This window comes from Podarcis muralis, chromosome Z, assembly GCF_964188315.1.
Source record: "Podarcis muralis chromosome Z, rPodMur119.hap1.1, whole genome shotgun sequence".
Lineage (NCBI taxonomy): Eukaryota > Metazoa > Chordata > Lepidosauria > Squamata > Lacertidae > Podarcis > Podarcis muralis.
Genome location: NC_135673.1, coordinates 30,022,677 through 30,045,255, shown reverse-complemented (window position 1 = coordinate 30,045,255; position 22,579 = coordinate 30,022,677). Strand labels below are relative to the sequence as shown.

The following is a 22,579-nucleotide window of genomic DNA, read 5'->3' as shown; positions in this document are numbered from 1 at the left end:
TAGGAATCGGTTCTCCCACCTTGGCTGTTACTTGGCTGAAGACAGACTTATTGGCTGCTTTTGGTGGACTCTGGGTCCAGATTCTTTCCACTGAGAAAGCATTGCAAAATAAAAAATAAAAATCTAGCCTCAGATAATGACCCAGGGACTGCTATGTGTTGTTTTAATGGAAGTAAGCGCCAACTTGGATGGCTTTAAATGGGATTAAACAAATTCATGTCGGACAAGGCTACTTGCCACAATGGCTGTGTTCTATGTCCACTGTCAGAGACAGGGTGTCTTTGAATACCAGTTGGGACAACCACAAGTGCTTCCCATAGGCACAGGTTGGTGGACTAGATGAGCCTTTGGCCTAATCCAGTACGTTCTTCTGTTATGTTCTAGGTGAGAACATTAAACGCGTTGTTCCCAAATAAAACAAACTTAAGATTCAAATTTTCCAGAAGTCTTCGACAGGCAAGATATTGTAAAAACAAATTTATGTACACATTTATGTATTGCATTTATATATCACTTTTTCCCCCTCCAAGGAGCTCAAGGTGCACACAGGGTTCTATTCCCCCTCCTCTTATCCCCACAACAACCCTGAGAGGTAGGTTAGGCTGAGAGATGGTGACCGGCTCAAGTTCACCCAGTGAGTTTCATGGCCAAGTGGGGATTTGAACCCTGGTCTCCTGTGTCCTAGTATGATTCTTCCTCACCCCCCCTTGCTTTATGTAATGTCTTGCCTAATGAGGACACCTGGGGAATCTGAACAATTCTGTGACATTCTGGTTGGCCCTTAATAGGGGCCCTGCCCAGTTGTGGGTTTTGGAGAATTTTCTTTTTGTTCTTCTGTTAGAGAAGATGTTTTATGGCATTCTTCTGGCACAAATAACCACGTAGAAAGCTCCAGCAGAGATCATTCCCCCCCCGTGTACTATTCTGGCTTCTCCTTTTTTGTCCAAAAATTCTTCCCTGACCCTCTAGCCTGAAATTTAAGATAAAAAAGGAGGGAGGGAGGCAGCTCAGCCATGCAAACTCTGTACATATCCATCAGAGCTACTGAACTAACTTGAGTTCCATGGAAGATGGAACTCAACAAGATGGCACTATTAGCCTCAGACTGATGGCTGGAGCACACAAGTGCTCTGCTTATAGGACACGGGCAGGGAAACTCAGGGTCATGGGCCAAATGGGGTCCTCCAAGTCTCCTAATTTGGCCCAGTCCACATCCCCCACTGGACCTGTTGTGCTTAGGCCTGCCAGGAACATCCCCTTCAATTCTGTTAATATTTTCTTGTCTGGATGGAAGAAGGGAGCGATGAATACAGGCAGACACTAGCCTGCAAATTTATATTTGTTGTTCTGCACACTTTTGGCTGCACCCAAAAGTGGTGTACAATAGTTTTTAAAAGCATTAAAACAAAATACAACCTAAAATCAATAAACAGCAGCATAAATATATATATGGGGGGGGGGATCAGGAATTCAGGGGTCTGACATAAAATAGGGTCTGATCTTATAGGTCACAGACAGCCTGGCCAAATGTTTTAATGATGTACTGTATTAGTACCAACTGGCCATCAGAATCAATGCAAGATCAGGCTGTTTGCGTGTAAACCTTTTAGGGTCCTTCCCTAAAAATTGCTCAGCTATAGCCTCCTGCTCTCCCGACCCCCGCTTGAGTAACTGCAATGGTGGGATATGACTGAACAACCTCAGAAACATGAGCCTAGCATGACTGTCACGCCTGAGTCACTGAACCGCAGTGTGTTATGGAAATGGCTCAGGAAGCACGTCACTCAGGTGACCACCTTAGCCTCAGAGGATTTGGGGGAAAGCAGTTACTATGAAAGGAGTGGGGAGCCTTTTTTGTGTTTATGCCTTTCTGGGCAAGCTTCCAATGTGCCTGTGGTGGGTGGGTGGTTCATAAATGCTTTTAAATAACTTAAGTTTTATATGGCGTTGGAAAGGAAGGGACCAGGGTAGAAATTGTATGCAGTTACCTGAAGCCCTGTCCAGCATTTCTAGTTAAATGAACTCAGAAGGATCGGGAAAGACCTCCTCTCTCCCTGGGACTCTGGAATGCTGCTGCCAGATCACAGAGTCATAGAATTGTAGAGTTGGAAGGGACCATGAGGGTCATCTAGTCCAACCCCATGCAATGCAGGAATCTTTTTGCCCAAAATGGGGCTCAAACACAACCTTGAGATTCAGATGGCCCAGTGGCCTTACTCACTATGAGACAGTTTCAGACCAACTAGTGTGGTGTAGTGGCTAGAGCATTGGACTAAGACACAGGAAACTAGGATTCAAATCACTTGGTCATTCTGGTCCAGTCTCTCTCTCTTAGACTAACCTATCACAGGATACCTGCGATAATAAAATCATGTATACCACTTTTGAGTGTACTTTGAAAATGCACATCCTTCTATGTGACATCTGGGGGATGAGAGCCTACTCCAAATTCTATCTGCCTTTTTGTTTAACTGCAGATCTGTGCAACTTACACAAGTAGGCGGTTCACAATACAGTGGTGCCTCGCAAGACGAAAAGAATGCGTTCCGCGAGTCTCTTCGTCTAGCGGTTTTTTCGTCTTGCGAAGCAAGCCCATTAGCAGCTAAGCGGATTAGCGCTATTAGCGATTTAGCGGCTTAGTGGCTATTAAAGGCTTAGCGGCTAAGCTGTTAAAAGGCTATTAACGGCTTAGCGGCTTTGAAAAAGGGGGAAAAAGCGGGGGGGAAATGGCGAGACTCGCAAGACGTTTTCGTCTTGCGAAGCAAGCCCATAGGGAAATTCGTCTTGCGAAGCGCCTCCGAAACGGAAAACCCTTTCGTCTAGCGGGTTTTTCGTCTTGCGAGGCATTCGTCTTGCGGGGCACCACTGTACATTCATGGAAAAGACCAGTTCAAAGGGATTTCATGGTACGGCCCAACACAGCTCCCTTTCCAACTTTGGCAAGTAAGAACACTTGAAAGTGGAATTATCCAAAGTAAATGCAACATTTGGAACATCTGTGAGATGGTTTCCTTGTGGTGTAAGAGATTTGTACCCAAGAAAAAATAAGCTCTATTGGAACCAATTGAAGGATTTCTATTCAAAGGAACAAAGGCACACCCCTCTCTGGTTTGTTGTAAAAGACTCTGAAGATGATGGTGAACAGGCCAGCAAAAGAGATCAGAGAAAGCAGAAGGGATTAGTATGTCTAAAAATAGGAGTCAATCAGCCTCATTCTTCTTGTTTTCCTTCCTGCACACTGAATTATATTGTTCAAGGGAACATAATTAAGGAGGACTTTCTGGGGATGATAGAGGAGTCTAAGCAAGTTCATTGAGCTGTGAGTTAGGAAAATGCATGGGAAATTATTTTAAAAAGCAACCACTGTACAGTACAGCATGATGGTCATAATGCAAGGGAAGGGCATATGCCTTGGACATACGTGGTCCTATTTCTTGCACCTCCAGCTACTGGAGCTCAAATAGCAGAACACTGAAAGACCACACCTCGGAGGAGAGTTGCTAACTGTCAGTAGGTGTGGAAGAGACATTCAGTTTCATTTGCATTTTAATGAGAAGCTACCTAATTCACAATACTGAACCAATGTGCAAACTAAAACTCAGCTGTCCTTCAAAATCCACACTTCTCTGAATTTGGCAATGCAGTTTTCCAACCAATCAATATGCATAAAAGTGCATTTATTAGGGGAAAGGATATATGTTAGTGAAAGTAACATACATAAATCCATTATGTTAGGGAAAATAACTTGCAACAATTGTAATAAACTAGATGGGCCAATGGTCTGAATTCAGTATAATCTAGCTTCAAACTGGCATAAAAGAACTCACGGTTTCAAACTGCTCTAGAAAACAGGAAGGGGTGTGTATCTGAATGTGAGATAGAACAGTATACTTTATGGCTCCTTCTAAACCACAGCAAGTAGCACGTTATCAGTGCCTAGTGCCTGCAATGCAGGATGTTGAGTGTGTGGTTTTGGTTCACACACAGTTTAGCTCCACCGGCAACATTTACTCCTCTCCCCTCTCCCACATAGAGAACTACGTAAATGGACTAGGGCTGGAAAAATAAGTATGCTAAGTACTCTGCTGGGTATGGGCCAGTCATAGAGGGGACATGTTGCTGTTATGACATTTAGCTGGAATTTCCCAAAGTGATGGAACACCCATTTTGCACCTTAAATGCTTGCTTTACAACTTTTCTCTTGCGTGGCTCAACAGGAAATGTGTATTTGATTACTGATGGGTCTAAGCTGCAATGAGCCATCTTTTGAGACATCTTTATGGCTGCCAGACTATTTTTCCTGTCAGCTTTAAAATCCTAAATCAAGGGCAGCTTAGGTTGCTGAGCTACAACTCACATCAGTCCCAGCCAGGACGGCCAATGGTCAGGGTTGACTGGAGTTGTATGTCAGAAACATCTGGAAGGCTGCAGCTTAGCCATCCCTGTCATGGCCAACCTGGGTCCCCAATATTTCAAGTAGCATCTTCTCTACCGCGCTCCTTTCACACTCACCATGGCCACTCAAATCTAATTAGAAAGTCCCGTTCTGGGAACCATCAACAGAGGATGCTAGACTATCTCAGCAAGGAGGTAGTGGCCCCTATTCTTTGAGGGGTGAGAGACTCTGTGTTGGCCAGCAGGCAATGGTAGGGTTGCCATATTTCAAAAACCCAAAGGTTTTTGAGCAAATATTAGGGGAAACTGGGCAATACACACATTAGTGAAAATAACATTCAAAAATAGTAGGGAATATTGTTTGCAAAAATGTGTGTATTAGAATAAATGAATAGTAAAATCCTAACTAATTTTCATGAGGACCTTTTTTAAAGCAAGCTGGTATAGAAATGTGCTGAACACAAGACTGAGAATGGCGTGAGTTATAGTCCAAAGCATCTGGAGGGCACCAGATTGCCAGAATGGTTTATCAGTCAATTCCTCTTCCCAGAGAGCTCTGGGAATTGCAGTTCTGTGAGAGGAATAGAGGTCTCCTAACAACTCACAGTACCCCTAGCACATGCCAGTCCCCAGAGTTCCTTGGGGGAAGACATGACTACTGAAGTTGCATCAATGTATGGTGTGGGTGTCATTTAGCAGCAGTCACACGCAAGCTGCATGGTTTTCATCAGGACCGCAGTGGGGAGTAGTACAAAAGGTTATTCCCCATTTCCAGACACGATGCCATCCTAAGGAAAATGCTGCCCTCACACCTGCTAGTAATTGCTCTGTAAAAAAATTAGATGCAGCTGAAAGTGATGCACAGAAGTCCCAAATGCAAAACAAGCACAGAGAAAGCCAATGAACGTGACGCACAATCTTCCCTTATGATCAGATAAGTGATGATTTTTAATGTCTCGCAATGTTTGGCTGAGGCAGCTAAGGAAGATAGTAATTCATAAGGGGCTAAGAGCACTGTGTTCCGATAAGGAGGAAAGAAAATAAATAAATAAACATTATTTGTCAATCTCTTATCCACAGGCTTCACAATTTCCTACAGTGCCTCTATCAAATCGCATAATCATAACTCAGTATGCACAGCAAAAATGGCAAAGCTTTTTTATTATTATTCTGATACGTTCTTCGTGCAATTCTGAAAACCATTCATTGAAGTTCTACAGATATCAATGAGCTGAGCTCGGACTGTTCTGGAGTAAGCCACTCAAGGACATAGATGTGCTTAGCATTTTTCCCCTGACATTGTTAAATCTAGGCACAGGGCAAGGGAATGAATTGTCTGCACTGTGTTTGAGCCCTTTTCCGTGCTGTTTCTACACTAAAACATTTCCACAATGCTGCTCACTGCCTCTCATGGTGTAGAAACATCCATACCTTGCTGCTATAAGTAAAGTTGCATCTCCCTCCTGCAGCTAAGGATGGGGAAGATTTGATTCATTTTGCACTTAAAGGCAAATCTACATAATTCACACTATTCTAAACAACATGTGATTAGAAACTTAGCCATCCTTTGAAATTTGTGCTTCTCAAACTTTTGCAGTGCAGTTCACCAGCCAAGTAATATCCACAAAAATGCATGTACTTAGGTGAAGTGTGTATAAAAATGCAGATACTATTTAAAAATACACTTTGTTAGGGACATTACTTTGCAAAAAATGTGTGTATTAGGGGGAAACTGAATACAAATGTGTATATTAGGAGAAATTCGCTGATTACATTTCATGGAGAATTTAAAAAAAAGACTTTGCAAACTACTGTAGAAATGTGGAAAACTATACTAAAGATTGGAAAAAATGAGAAATGGCAAGCAATCAAAACTGACTGATTTGTTCATCCCTATCGGCAGTTGCATTTTCTTGCTCTCTGTGTTTTTAAATAGGGACTTATAATAATGTATTTCAATGTAACTTGCAGTTTTGCTCTATAAGCCCCTTCCCTGCAACTTCAGGTGAAGAACCGGCTGCTTCCCAGTCCAGGAATAAAGGTAAAGGTAAAGGGACCCCTGACCATTAGGTGCAGTCTTGACCAACTCTGGGGTTGTGGCGCTCATCTCGCTTTATTGGCCAAGGGAGCCGGCGTACAGCTTCCGGGTCATGTGGCCAGCATGACTAAGCCGCTTCTGGCAAACCAGAGCAGCGCACGGAAACGCCGTTTACCTTCCCGCCGGAGCGGTACCTATTTATCTTCTTGCACTTTGACGTGCTTTCGAACTGCTAGGTTGGCAGGAGCAGGGACCGAGCAACGGGAGCTCACCCTGTTGCAGGGATTCAAACCGCCGACCTTCTGATCGGCAAGTCCAAGGCTCTGTGGTTTAACCCACAGCGCCATCCGCGTCCCATTAGTCCTGGAATAAAGGGGGTTAAAGAGATCTTTGCTTACCTCATCTCCCCCAGAAGAGAGTGACTGGCTGAAGTTAAGAGCTTTCTATTTCTTGCTCAATTCAAAATTTGGCTTAAATCTATCAAGCACTTGCTGACCTAATGAAAACATGTCATTTGTTACAGTCTTTAAAATCTTCTTAACCAATAGTTTGATTCTTTCATAAAACCCTCCACTGACTCCAATAAGTTTCCCAAGTAATTTAGACCTACAGGCAATGTTTACGGAATCTTAACGGATCACTTCCTAAGCTGTAACTTAAAAAAAGCAAGCAGTAGCACAACCTATTATCTGTCTGGAAGCTGAATCTGCATCTATAAATGACAAAATTTACTCTCAGATGCAAGAGATTACTCATCCCCTGTCAAAAGCCACACAAATCAAGTCTGAAGAAAATGAATGCTATCAGCAGCTGCGCTCAAAGTTTGTGCCTTGTTTGAAATCCTGAATGCCTACCTAATTGCGCACTTTGCTACACAATGTTGCTCTCGATTACTTAGAATGGAGTTTAAAATGCAAGACGTGCACTGCAAAGCCAATGGAACTGCCAGGCCTTCTGTTCAGAGTATTTGGCGGTTCAGCTAATTACCCCACGTTCACTCCATGAAGAATAGCCCAGAGGAAGGGGGGGGGGAACCCCATAAAACTCTTAGCAGCCTCCTGGCAAGCAGCAATAACATCTCACGAACACCCCCCCCTGCTCTGACTCTTCCCAACAGCATCTGGACGTGCATATTCAAGGGGCTGGATTAGATACCCAGGGTAACCACAGGGAAATGCCTCAGCAAAGCCAATCCAAAAAGCAAGGGGGAGAGATCTGGCAGAATGGTCATCTTAAACAGCTGCACTGTTTTAAACTGATGGATCCAGCTTTTTGTCGGCTTCGGGGCTTGTATCCAAAGCAGTGCTAAATCTCTTGCTCTCTTAATGCAACAATTAACCTTTACACAATGAAACTCCACCCCTCTCCTCCTCTTACAACCCCCCCTCCATTTGTTCTGAGGGTCCCCCCCCCCACGCTCTGCAGCAGATTTGTGGAGGGTGCAGGTTGCACATGGGACGGAGAAGGGGGGGGAAAGGTTCTGTTGCACTATCATAAATCCTTGCAGTAATGGAACGAGGGTGCTGGAGACCACTCTTAGTCCCACCCCTCCGCCTCATTCTTCCTGTCACTCAGCTGAGGCAAGCCCTACTTGGGGGTTTCTGCCCTTGGTAAAACACAAACTCTATTTTGCTGCATAAAGAGACACCGTTGATGCTTTTAAAACATCCCACTAGTGCACAAACACACACAGTGGAGTTCCTTTCAGTTCCAGATCCCTTGTACAGGTCTCTAGAACTTAAACCTGAGGAGCAAGGGGAGAATATTTCCCATAGCTCAAGTACACCATCTCCAGGCAAAAGCATATATGTGGACACAAAATGGCAGCACCCTTTCCCTTCAAACGCCTTTGCCGCCTCGCCAGAGAGTAAAATTGAGCTGAATGTGGGTTTGAATTGCAGCTCTTCTATTAGAAGTACAACCAGCTGAATCTACTGTGAGGGAAAATGGAGAGAGAGAGAGAGAGAGAGAGAGAGAGAGAGAGAGAATATTCTCCTCTCTCATAAAACCAGGACCCAGAGCCATTCAACAAAGCAGAATGGCAGGAGGTTCTGCAGAGACAAAAAGAAGCAGGCCACCACACAGTCATTGTTAAACTATGGAATTTGCTACCACAAGCATACATAGGACTGCAGATATACAATTTCCCCCTCTATTTTTATCCAGGCAATATTGCATAGTAAGTGAGAAGTTCCTCAGCCAGGGCAGGAGAGAGGAGACATTGGAAGTTAAGTGCTCCTCTCTCCTTCCATGCCAAGTGGGTCCTAACTGCAGAACTATGCCTTGGCCACCCCTTGGTGCTGGCCATGCTGCACTGGAGATGGATCCCATGGGTGGCATCCGCTTGAACAATGGAAATTTGATTGCACAAGTAGGACTTACATTTGCTCTACTCATCCTCTTGACCTGCTCTGTGGCCTGGCAAGCTAGGGAATGCAGCAAACTGAAGTTACCCCAGAAAGAAACAAGCTGAATTAGTGCCCTTTTGCAGCAGAGGGATCAGCCTAATCACTAAGAACACCTGTGCTGCAAGAGGCTGCTCTACTTAAAGGGGCCCAGCCTTCCCTAGTAGTCTCCTACTGTAACAGGGTGGGGAAGGGACAGGTCTTCCAGGGACTGTGGAATCAGTGCAACATCCTCAGGCTGGGGGGGTCACCGGTCCCACAGGGTCATTGGGGAGCAGTTTCTTGTTGACTGCCCCTGCAGTGCCTTTCCCTTTCAGGTTTGGAGTCCTTGCTTCCATCACCTGATGAAGGGGACTCCTGGTCCCTGGTTATGTCCCTAGTCACAGCAAAAAAGAGTCTCCCTACTCTCCAGGAAAGATTTTAGTGGCATGTGGGGTGCAGGTCGGGAACTCTGCCACATGAACAGGTGTCTGCTCCCCCTGCATTGGACCTCACCCTGTGATTTGAGGGAAGAACCGAATGCAGTCGAGGATATGTGAGCCTCCGAGTATATGGTATAGGAGAGATGAGGTGGAGAAACTGGAGCCATACCACAAGATGCTGCCCAGACTTGGCTACAGGACTGCTTCCCTTCTACATAGCAAACCTTTCCCCTCCACAATGAATACAATTCCCATTAGGTACATCTACTAGATACAGCTTGGGGCATTTCCTCTCAAAAGGGATTGTGCAGATCTGGAGAGGATATGGAAAAGGGAGACCAGGACAATCAGGAGATTATTTGCACCCATGAAAATAAATCTTAGGTTAGGGCAGGGTTCCCCAAACTTGGGTCGCCAGCTGTTGTTGGACTACAACCCTCATCAACCCCAACAACTGGTCCTGCTACCTAGGGATGATGGGATTTGTAGTCCAACAACAGCTAGAGACCCAAGTTTGGGAAACTCTGGGTTAGGGCACTTTGTTTGGGGGTGGGTGGGAAACATGGATTACTAGGAAGAAACAGAAATTTGAAGAATCGTGAATGGTGCAATGATAGGAACAGGCAGAAATATATTTTTTTCTGATTCCTGATGCTCGAACTCAGACTAACCTACTGTTGGCAGTAGATTGGGGGAGACGGGGAGCAAGAGGGAAATCACCATGCAGCTCACAATTAACCAGAAAAAGAAACACATTCCTTCTTACAGCAAACTCAGGTTGTAGGTGTCATCAGGATTTTAACCAACATGGGGCCATTGAGAAACAAGTGGTGGTGGGGAATACAGTGGTGCCCCGCAAGACGAATGCCTCGCAAGACGGAAAACCCGCTAGACGAAAGGGTTTTCCGTTTCTGAGTTGTTTCACAAGACGATTTTCCCTATGGGCTTGCTTTGCAAGACGAAACGTCTTGCTAGTCTTGCGATTTTTTTCCGCCCCCCCCCCCTTTTCTAAGCCGCTAATAGCCTTTTAGCAGCTTAGCCGCTAATCCTTTAATAGCTGCTAAGCCGCTAATAGCGCTAATCCGCTTAGCCGCTAATGGGGTTGCTTCGCAAGACGAAAAAACCACTAGACGAAGAGAATTGCGGAACGGATTCTTTTCGTCTTGCGAGGCACCACTGTACTAGTATAGTCATACCTCAGGTTGCAGTAGCTTCGGGATGAATATTTTCGGGTTGCGCTCCGTGGCGACCCAGAAGTAATGGAGCACGTTACTTCCTGGTTTCGCTGCTCGTGCATATCCTCAAAATGACCTCGCGCGCATGCGCGGAAGCGGCAAAACGCGACCCGCACATGCGCAAACGAGTCTTATGTTTACTTCAGGATGCGAATGGGGCTCCGGTATGGATCCTGTTCGTATCCAGAGGTACCACTATATAGTTGAATGAACTCTGAGGTTTGTAGAAGTTCAAAAAATATTTGGAAGAACCCCCCCCCCACCACCACCAAACATATACCCATGCTGGTGTGGACTAAGTGTTCTCGGTACCTAGGGCTACTTGTGAAGCAAGGCACTCCACAGGATTGAATCTTCTGCTCAACAGCTGATGAGTGAAGGGTTCTCCTTCCCTTTGCAGTCCCTGTGGTGGAACATGCTTGCTTCTCCATCCCACCTGCTGCCTGCTCCAGATTGCTCTGGGAAGCCTGACCCAACCCACAGCAACCCAGGGCTGCTACACTTGGCTTCTGCCAAGCCTGGACCCTCTCAAATTGGCCTGATTCAGTTTGGGATTGGGAGTGAATCCAGTGCACAGCCATATTGGTGGCTTTAGAATGTAAAATGACAGTTGGAAAAGAAAAGAAAAAAAAACAGGGGGGGAAACAAAGAATTGGGCAGAGTGTGGAATGTGCAGCTCAGAGGGAATGGATGGCCAGATCTCTGAACAGCAGCTTTTATTTTAGGAGGGAGGACAAACTGCACCCATTCTGATGCATGCCACATCTATTAAGGTGTGCCAGCAGAATGGAGCTTCCATGTTCAGAAGCAGTTAGCATCCGTCTATCTCAATAGACAATGCACCTCTGGGGGTGAAGTCAAACCACTGCGCTAACAGCACTGAAGTGACCTCCTTGGGGCACAAGCCTGGACAGTGTGTATGAAGGTCCTAGCCTGCCCAGATAACAAGACCCCTCCCCTCGGCCTCACTGATGTGGTCCAAAGGAAAGGAAACCAATACATCTGGCACCAGTTTGGCTGCAGGAGTTGCCCAAAGGAGGCATACAAGGTGCCATCCACTGTCTTAGGGACTCCACTCTATATTTGCTTAGGCTTTACTCCATAACCTTTTCTTCTCCCGGAGATGTCCTATAAGGCAGCAGAGGTTTAAGATCAGAGTTTACCTGCTCCTAGAAAGGTTACCTTCCCAGGCTGACGATCCACACCTGCCCCTCGCTTCTCTGTATGGCATGTGCCTTCGTGACCGTTGAACCCACTATTGGTCTTGTCCACTCAATCTGCCAGAGCCTGTCTTCACGTGCAGGGAAATTCCCAAAATCACCGAGAGTTTGAGACCCATCTGCTACCCTTACCTGGTTTAGACAGCCTGTTGAAGCAGTTTCCTGGGGTGTGGCTGCTGTGGCACACTGACAACATCCAGGAGCCACAGCTGAGAGCTGAGTGCACACTGGGGACCAAAGGTGGACCAACTACCTCAGAAGGAACACGTGTCCCCCACCAGAGGTACCACCCCTATTTCCCCACACACCCCTCAGAAGCAGTATTCAGAAGCAGAATATCTCTGATTAACAGATAATGGGGACAAACAAAAAGGGAGCTGCTATACCCATGGGCTTGTATCCAATGCATCACTAAGTAACTTGTTCAATTACAAAATGATTTATGCCCGCACAACCAGACTTTTGCCCCTCTCCACACTGCAGCATGCCCCCTAAATCTGTTCTGGGTTTCCCCCAAGCCTTCTGGAGCAGATATGAGGAGGGTGCAGGGTGTGGGTGGAGAAGAAGGGGGAAAATTGAATTGCACAAGGGCAAATTATCATGCTAATGGAACAAGTGCATTGGATACTGCCCATTCTGCCCATTCTTCAAAAGTTTTCGCTGTTGGGAACAAAAAGCTTCGCTTGATTGCTCTCTGGTGCAAGTAATCCAGCTAAGCATTTCTTATATACTCAAGGAATGGCATGGCTTACAAATCCATCATTTCAGAAGTACATTGCAGGGTGATAAGCTGGGGGGAAAAATCTACATTAGCCTTTACTTGAAAAACAACACACATAACACTGGATTGTCAGATGTGCCCACCAGCATAGACACAAATTTAGAGACAACTCTATATTATCAACACATAGCAATGAATGATTTCTCTTAGGATAGGACAGTCATTTAGCAAGGAATTACCTTCCTCATGGATGTGCCTCCTTGTCGCTCAGTGGCAGAACTCACATACCTGCAGAGAGATTGAGGGGAAAGGAAGAGTCTATAACTTCAGACAAATACAATCTGAATGAATAATAAATATGGTTTATTTGCTCAGTGACTGCCTGATTTACTTGCCTGCCTGAGCATGGGGCTTATTCACCTAGCACGTCTCTCTTACACACAGACGTTGATCCGAAGACGGATCAATGAATAAGTAGGTAGTTCTTAGACCCGCTCAGTAAGAGCCACACAAACAACGGCTCCCCCAAATCAAAGAAGAACAGGGTCATTCAAAGTCTTCTGAGCTATTTAATACAACGTGCGTTGATTTGGTCTGTAAAGAAGATTGCGAAATCAGGGAAAAGTCTGCTCAAAATGCTAGCTTTAAGAAAAGCTTGGTGGAGAGGGAGATCAGCCTAAGAAAATGTAACTGGTTCATGGGAAAGCATCTGCTTTAGCAATCCTCAAAGCTGATTAGCTGATCTCTATTAATGCTAGCATTAGGGGCTGGGGGTTGGGAATTAGAAGGTGGAAAACAAGTGTCTCCAGAAAGAATTGAAGCCAACCTGACATAGTTAGGAACATGGAAAGCTGCATTGGTACTGAATCAGACCCACTGGCCTATGTAACTCAGCACTCTCTACTCTGACAGGTTTCCAAGTCCTGCCTGGAGATGCTACAGTTTGAACCTTGGAACCTCTAGGTGTAAATAATATGCTCTACCAGTGAACTATGGCTCTTCTGTAGGAATTAGAAGTGTCTTAGTTCAGTGATACAGCATCGGCCTTTATGCAAAGTTTCAGACCCTGGCATTTTCACAGAGGGATAGTAATGTCCTCCACCTGAAACCTTGGATGACCTCTGCAAGCCACCACAGATCAGGTGTGGGGAACCTTTGGCCCTCTTGATGTTGCTGAACTACAACTCTCATCAGTCCCATCAAGCACAGCCAATTGCCAGGGTTGATGAGAATTGCAGTTCAGTAACATCTGGAGAGCCAAAGGTTTCCCATACTTGTCATGGTGAATACAGAGCTAGATGAACCAAAGGTCTGACTCAGCATAAGGCAGCTTTCCATTGAGTAAATTTCTTCAACTCCCTCTTGTATTGCACCATGAGTTTGCTTCCTCTTAAGCCTCTGTCCCACTCCTGAATTCCAGTTTCACTAGTATTCCTGAAGTTAATTCCACAATCAGAGTGTGGTCAGTTTGTTGTGGCTTTCAGTTCTTTTGCATGTATATGTTAGTAAAACCCTACAAGAAAGCAATCCTAATGCAATCCTATATATAATTGCTTCACAATTCGTTTTGGTGTGGTGTTTTACTTCATGTGCAGTATGTACTCCTACCAAACTAATTTTGACAGAACTATACATATATATGATGGCACAGGTTGCTTTTTTGCAGGGTTTTACCGTGATGCACACATGAGGAACACATAGAGTGTGGGAAATTGTTCTATATAGGAGCCAGAAATTAAAAACAAAAACAAGCCAGATTACTGGAGGATTCCTAAAGCATTGGTTCTATTTTGGAAAGGAGACTAGTCAGTTTGGAACTCCAAAATCCACAGGGAGTTTTGGATGTGGAGAATTTTGCAAGCATCCCAACACAGTTCTACTGTGAACCTAAGCAGATTTGACCAGGTAAACCTGAATTGGAGACAGGGAAAGGCAATTCTGACAATTTTGGTTTCCTTCAGTTTTGTGTTTTTCCATTCTTAAATTCAGTTCGCCACATTTCCAGATTAGTTCATATTTTTCTTCAGCATATTAGTGTCCGTTTTTCCTAATAAGCACATATTTGTATGCATTTCCCCCAATGAACACATTTTTGCAAAGCAATCTTCCCTAATATATGCATGCTTTTCGGTATACTTGTTGGCTGGAGATCTACGTTACAAGATTCAGAGACGGCTGTGTTTCGGTCCACATATTGTTTTGTAATGTGTGAATTAGGTAAGTTCGCCTTTAAATGTATACATTTCTATTTTCTCATCCATCCTAGTGGGAGGCCCCATGCAGCCACATTTGCAGACCTTTCTAAACAAGAAGATATACAGGGAAATAAGTGAAACAAACATACAGATAAATCCTCCAACATGGCTCGGCTGTCTCCTTTTCATTCTAGCAAATTCTCTCTGTCTGAGTCTCTGGCTATTTATAGCAGAATCCTTCCTAATATGAGCATCTTGCGCCTTTCTGCCCCTCAAGTAATTAAGAGTTCAGTTATAATAAATATCTGCAAATTGATGCTTGTCCAAGGGAAAGCTATTACTGAAGTTGCAACACCAATGGTGTTGAAATAGATGGCTTTTCATGCTTCCCAAAATGAAAGTCTCTAAGTTGATCCCTCTTAAACATTTCAGATCATTTGTATTCTCGAGGCTAATTCAGTGTAATGCAAAAATGGCAAGCTTGTTTCTAAAGGCTTTATCTGTACTGCAAACATTGGAATGGAACTCTGGACAGAATGCCCTCCGAGACAGAGACAGATTTAGGGCAACACAAGTGGTTCCCCCACACACAGTGCAGAGGCCAAGGGGATTCCTTTCTGCCTCCTTCCCAAAGCCTAGTGAGGGCTCTGACAGAGTCCTCCAGCCTTCTTCCCAAAACCTAGTTAGTGCTTGCCTAGTTTTGGGAAGGAGACAAGGGGCTTTAGGACTATGCCAGAGCCTGGTGCCTGCTTCCCAAAGCCTGGTGTCTTCCTTACCCAGCTTTCGGAAGGTGCCACATGGGCTAGCGGGCAGGGGTCATCATATTTTGGCCTCTTGCAGGGTGCCATATTACCAAGGTGTGCCACTAATGAAGGGAGAGTATTAGGTGGAAGAAATGCCACATCCCACTATGTAGGGGTGGGGATTAGATTCAGTTCAGTCTAAAGGCAAATCTACATAATTCACACTTTCCAATACAAAGTCCAAACCAAAATACAAGCATCCCTTGAAATTCATACATTTTTGAATTTTGGAATGCAGTTCTCCAGCCATTCAATATATACAAAAATGCACATTGCCTGGGTAAAGTGTGCATTAAAATGCAAATGTTAGTGACATACAAAAATACACTAGTGAAAACCGCTGTGGAAAAATAGGGATATTAGGTAAAATTGCTTTGCAAATATATAAATAATAGGCAGAACAGCACTGTTCACTTTATTACTGAAGTTGCAGAACAGCATTCAAGCATATACATTAGAAGAAATTTGCACTAAAATGCTGATAAATTTTCACGAGGACTTAAAAGAAAAAAGAATTTGCAAAGTCGTTGAAATGTGGAGAAGTGAACAATCTTCTGGAGTTTTGTTTAAGAAATCCAAGATTACATGCACAAGCTTTGGCCTGAATGATCCTATTTCAAACTGCCCATAAGGTTGCTAAAAGTTTTTGTACAATCCTGCCAGGGTGTTTTCTCTCCCTTGTTTCTGGAACCGCTGATCTGACCCATCTGGAATCTGTCAGTTTCAATGCTCAACCTCATTTTTTACAATCAGCACACAGCTGCCCTTCTGACTGGACAAAAGCCTGCTGAGGCAAAGGTTTACTGCATGTCACGAAACTGGAATAACATGAATCTTTTCTTTTTCTTCTTTTTTTTTGTGGGGAGCAGGATTTTTTCTCTCTCTCTCTCTGCAAACCTCCAAGTAAAGAAATGGGTATGCTTGGCTAACAGACTGCTGAAAGGCCTAATCATTTGGAAAATGAGAATGTATCCATGAACAGTTTCGAACACAGTGTTTTTCCCTACTCGGAGAGCACATCCATGCAGGAAGTGTAAGCCTCGAATAAAACAAAGAGATCATACAGGTAGACACAACAAAACACATGCTTCTGCAAAAAAATATGGTGGAAACATTTTGTTCATTTTGTAATGCGTGTGTAGAAAACACCAGTGATCTTTTTTTGGATTCATAAAACCATCACTCGAATTGTCACATGCATGATGATTTGCATGTGGCATTCATGCACTTTAACCCCCATCTAGGCAGAACAGGTCAGATGGTCCTGAGAGCCTCTAGCAAATAAATATGTGAATATTGAAGATATTAATATTGTGCATATGGAAGCAAATCGGATGAATAAAAATGGACTCTTCTTTGAAATAATTTTTCCCCAGTTCAGTCATATGCTTCACAAGTTTTACTGCAGAACTTAACTTCAAAACAACTTGAAACAAACAAAGTTACATTCAGATAGATGCATAATTTGTATACTTGTCCAGGTATAAGGCACTTTACAAAACATATTGCATCCGGAGCTAAAAACCAAAGCTCTGTTTCTTATCCATTCCAGCTTCCTGAAGAGAGATTAGTATTTCCATTCCCTTCAGTAGCTTGAGAACGAAGATCCATTCCACCCAAGATGGAAACCCACAGATTAGCATATGCATAGACTTGTAATACAATCCTTTTTGTGTGATTCTGAGCTCATCCCCTTGTGAGTGAGGCACAGAGATACAGCCCCCCTTAATGATTAATGTTAGGCTCTCTCTTCAGCTCTTCTTTAGCTTCAATGGAAATTCCCATGCCGTGCTTCACAGTATACGTATAGACACTTTGGAGTTATTTCCCATTTCAATGTACATTAAGCAATTATACTTAACAATTGGCATATATGTTCCTCGCCTTCCAAGATCTTGCCTTTCTGAAATTACCTGGATTTGTTTTTGAAGCAGGATCACAATGCATTAGAAATTGGATACTGGTCCTCTGGGAATGCTTATGTCTCTTGTGGGTGTAAAGAATCAGAGTTTCCAATCCTAGACTCTCGTGCTGGAGCCCAGAAATCTTATTACCTACATGAGGGCTGTGGGCCCCTCCAGTCCCCTCTGTCTGGCCTTTGGGACTTTCCCCAGAGCACACCTCTCTCTGGGCCTGCTTTGCACCCTACTTGAGTGTTCTTGCCTGGCAAGAGCATGTCACTTGAACTCTGATCATGCTTCCTGCTTATCTGGATGTTATTCTGAGTGTGTGTAGAAACAGGCCTAGTGTACAAAGGTAAAATCAACATTTGTGCCGTGCCTCACTTTCTGCTGGCATTGGGCCCTCAGAAGGTAGCCTAGAAAGGAATGTGGCCATTTGGCTGAAAAGGACCCCCCAGCCTATTCCATGGCAGCCAGAGGAATGGAGAGCCTGATCTTTGTTGTGTTACAGCACCATCACTGCAGGTGCCTCGGTTTAGTGGTGCTGCATCTTCCAGGAAGGCGAAAGGTTCCCCATCTCTGTGCTAGGTCAAGGAATGGTTGCATAAGACCAAGACATTGCCATGCTGGTTAGCAGGGAGGCTTTTCAGAGTTCAGAACTGGAGCATCCTGGGATGGGCTCACAGCATCTGACCTGAACTTTGGATCATGTGATGGAGCCTGGACATTCTTAGGTTCCCTGACATCCACATATTCCACTCGAGCAACAGAAGCTGCTTTGAAATCATGGATCAAATCTGCAAAGCAGGTGGCTTCTGGCCTTTGGTTTGATTAAAGGGACACAACTACAGTCATGTGCATTCCCAGGCTGCCTGAGATTTCTCTTTCCTTTGCCTGCCTTTTTGGTGTTAACAGCAGTGGGAAGCAAAAGTGCTAGCTTGCTGCTAATTTGGCTACAGCCAGCATTCTTTAAGGGTCAGCAGCCTGAGTGGCTGGTGGAGGGGACCCAGCTGTGACTGAGAAACTTCTTTTGCCTCCTTTCTACTTCCTGCAGCTTTTGGACTGGAGGGCTGCTGAGCAGAAATAGCAATGACTCAGTACATTTCTGGTCAAACAGAGAGGATGAATGCATTTTGTTGGGTTTTTTCTCTGAAGGGTTTTTTTTAAAAAAAGCAGGATAGAAAGCTTGTCATATGATGACAATTAAAAATACTACTACTGAAGCTGCAGTCCTGTTCACTGTTACTTGGGAGTAAGTCTCACTGAACTCAATGACATTTACATCTGAGCAGAGATGGGGAACTCTTACATTTGTTTTGGTTTCTCTTGTTTCAGTTCTCCTCATTTCCACATCAGTTTGTGACTGATGTCCTTTTGAAAGCTCATCAGCATTTTACTGCAAATTTCTCCTAAAATGCACATTTTCCATAATATACTTTTGCAAGCCAATTTTTCCTAATATAATGCAGTACACATTACTTGGCTGGAGAACTGCATGGCAGGATTCAGAGAAGGGCAAATTTCAGGAGATGGTTCTATTTAGGTTTGCGTATTATTTCAGAAAAGTGTGAATTAAGTAGGTTTGCCTTAAAATGTGAGCTGAATGCCTTTCCCATCTCTGCATTCATTGGATTGCTCCGTGGTTAGATTGTTTTATTGTAATCCTGTAAACTGGAGCAGACATTATGTTTTCTGCAGTGATACCACTGGGAATGGCCTCCTCACGACAATGACCTATATCTCGGTCATGACATCTACATGTTCCTCCTATGATGATCAGCACCATTCCCTTTGGCTAGTGGGAAGGGGAACATCAATCCAGCCAGCCAGCTCTAGTGGTCAGGGCCAACTCAATACATTTTTCTGCATGAGGCAGAACAGCAAATAGCAACAACATCTGCCCCCCTCCACCCCACCAGATGCACAGTGTACATGGCTGGCCAAGTTATTTAGCACCTGAGGCAGAAAGCACCACAAATGCCTCTGCCTGGAAGCAAGGATACAAAAATAAATAAATACATTAAATAGCGACCAAATATGTGACCCCAAACCAGCTGCCTCAGACGTCCATTCATTCTGCTTAATAATAGAGCCAGCCAGGGTTTGTTGGTAGGACATTGGGTCCTACATCTGAGCACTAGGACTGCAATCCTCTTTCCTCACCTTGATGGGTCCATTTGTGGAATGACCTCCCTTCTGATGGTGCATCTCACAACATCAATGTGTGCTTTTCAACTATCACTCAAGAAGCATCTCGTTACCCACATCTATGGCTACCACTTACATCACTGTTCTGTATTGGCTTTTTCTTAACTTTGTTCTTGCTTTGCTTCATGGTTTTACTGTATGATTTTAATGATCATTTGAACCTGTTTTAATTGAATATATATATATATATCCCTTGGGACCATTTGATGGGATATAAGTACAAATAATAAGTAAATAAATGCAAGAAAAGCTACAGTAATCAAGGGCAGGTTTCAATATCTGGTCAAATGAGAAATGATCTTAACAACAGCTCTTGGGAGACATAGGCAAGTTGTGTGCTGGCTGAACAAGCTTCCCATTGCATGCTTATAACAAAATCTTAATAAAGCTCTGATTGCCATGCTAAAAACGAACAGCAAGTGCTTCTTGTTCATTTGAACAACCACACAGTGGCAATCCACCAAACGCACACACGGGTCCTGTAAATAAATGTATTAAGCTGACAATAAGGACAAGCATTTACGTAATCACAGCGCCAGTATTTCTTCAGTTCACCCAATGTTAATTAGAGTGAAAAGGATTTTTTTTAATAATAAAAAAGTTGTTTCATTTAAACAACACAGCGGGGCCCCTCAAGACGTGTGCATAATCCAAGACAGAAATTGTTTTGTCTCTCTGCCTCCTCAGCAAGGTAATTTACATTTCCTATTAAATAAATAAAACGAGCTGAAGAGAAAGTTAGGAACAAATGCACTGGAGTCTTCTGACAACACTCAAGAAGAGGCAGTGCAAGAGTGGGGCACATGGGATGACGCTCACAAGGACTGTCCTGGAATCAGCCTCTGCGTAAGAAAAACCCTCCTGGATCAGGCCAATGGCCCATCTAGTCCAGCATCCTGTTCTTGCAGTGGCCAACTTAGAAGCTTGTGGGAAACCTGTAGGCTGGACATAAGCACCAACATGCGATTCCCAGTGACTAGTAGTCAGAAGTGGGTATTCTTATCAAAACTGTCCGTGGACTTTGGGGTGGCCCTGATGCAGATCCGACACTGTATTGATCCAGAGGAACAGCCCTAATGTTTAAATGTGTGGTTGACAGAGGGAAGGGAAAGAAGGAGCAGCTGTAGGTGAACAGAGTTGTGTTGCTTACCTGATTTCTCAACACCACATGCCCCGAGGCTGGATTACTGCAATGTGCTGTATGTGGGGCTGCCCTTGGGCCCACTTCAGAAGCTCTTGCTGGAGCAGAATGCAGAAGCCAGATTGCTGATGGGGGCATCTAGCCAACAACAACAGCAGCACTATTCTGCATTGGCTGCCCATCTACAACCAGGTTCAAGGCCCTTGTATTAATTTTAAAATTCCCGAACAATTTAGATCCAGGGTACCCCAGGGACTACCTGAACCCTTATATCCCAGCTTGATCACTGATATCTTCTGTAAGAATGTAGCTGGAAATTCCCCAAATTGGTGACAACAAAAAACTGAGCTTGCAGTGCCAATGGCCCAGTATTATAGAATACTCTGCCAGTAGAGATTTAGTGGGCACTTTTTATGCCAACTTTTCAATGCCTGCTGATAACTTTTCTATTCTGCCAGGCCTTTGCAGGCATCTTTCTATAACAGCTGATTTCTGATTTAAACTTTTTTTATTTGGTTTTTATTACATGGTTTTATGTGCAATTGTTGTAAACCGCTCTGATGTTACCGCATGGGCCTGAATATAAGCCACACTTTCCCCCCAAATTCCGACCATGAAAAGTTAAAGTGCGGCTTAAATTCGTGACCTTACAAAAATTGGCTTTTACACACCAACCATTTCAGTTTTAATTACGGGGTGGGGGCGGTGGCAGGAAGATGGGATCTCCTCTCAATCCTCCTTCCGTGCCTGCAGGTTCTTTTTGGATGCGAGTTCCCACAACCTCACAAACCTGGATGCCTTCCTTCCTCTGTCTTCCTCATGGGCAGAGCAGGAGCCTGAAAGCCTGGCCAGGAATTCAAGAGGGAGGCTCCCAGCTTTTGGAAGCAGAATCACGGCTCTGCCCCCCGCCCTTTGTCCAATCTCTTTCCATGGAGCTGCGTGGAGGTGCCCCCCCCCCCGATGTCGATGACTCCATTTACGTGTGTGAGTGCCTGTGGAAATTTAAGTGAGCGGCTTATATTCTGGTACTGCCTCTCTCCACCCCCACCCCCCGAATTTTAAAAGTGAGGCTTATTTGCGGATGCAGCTTATATTCAGGCCAATACGGTATACCTGTATATCTTTTTCTCTATCTCTCTGAGAGGCATAGGCCCAGGCTTCCCAACATCACTTCTGGTTACTGAGAGGAAGGAGGGAGGGGTCATAGGAAGCTCTGCATGATGCAGGTACAGTGGCAGGAGTGCAGCTTGGCTCCATCACTGCACTGACACACCACAGAGTTCCCAGCCGCCCCTCCCCTCCCCTTCCCTGATAGTGATGTGTGGAGCTGCAAAGCCAGGTAAGCCACACCACCCTATCCATGCTACCCTGAGAGCCCCACTGTGCATGCATACATGAAATGAAGTCCCAGTGAGTTAAAGGGACTTGCTTTCTAATTAGCATGCACGCTTGCCTCTGCTTCTCCCCCTCCCCTGCTGCCCAACCACCCTGCCTTCTTACAGCTCCAGGTTGCTCCAGGTGTTCCAACCTGACTTCTGGTGATCTGGGGCCACCTCAAACCTGGAACTGCCTGAATTAGCCCAATTTGGGGCTGAGAAGGTTTTGGCTGAATTGGGCGCACAGCTCTAATTCTGTATATTTGTATTGGATTTGACGTTGTTCTTACATATGAAATTGTTTTATATGTGTTTTTATTGGAGATGCTTCATAGGACACAGGAATGCACGGAGGCATAGATTTCTGCCCTGCCGCATATTTGTTCATGCAGTGCTGTTTCCATTCCACTGCGGTTCTGACAAAAAGCTTACATTACTCATCTCACTGTGTGCTGTGGTGAAATTTTACATAATCAAGTAAGTGTGGTTGTGGCACTCAGATTACTGTGGAGTGCCTTG

General features: G+C 44.5%; 1 protein-coding gene across 2 annotated transcripts in view; it reads right to left on the bottom strand.

The window, feature by feature from the left end:
- LOC114589252 (connector enhancer of kinase suppressor of ras 2-like) overlaps nt 1-22,579 on the bottom strand; it is a 219,538-nt gene that overhangs the window by 44,229 nt on the left and 152,730 nt on the right. For both annotated transcript variants that reach the window (XM_028715480.2, XM_028715481.2), the window contains exon 15: nt 12,676-12,724. In XM_028715480.2, coding sequence (XP_028571313.2) covers nt 12,676-12,724 — 49 coding nt within the window. The remainder of the gene's footprint in view (nt 1-12,675; nt 12,725-22,579) is intronic.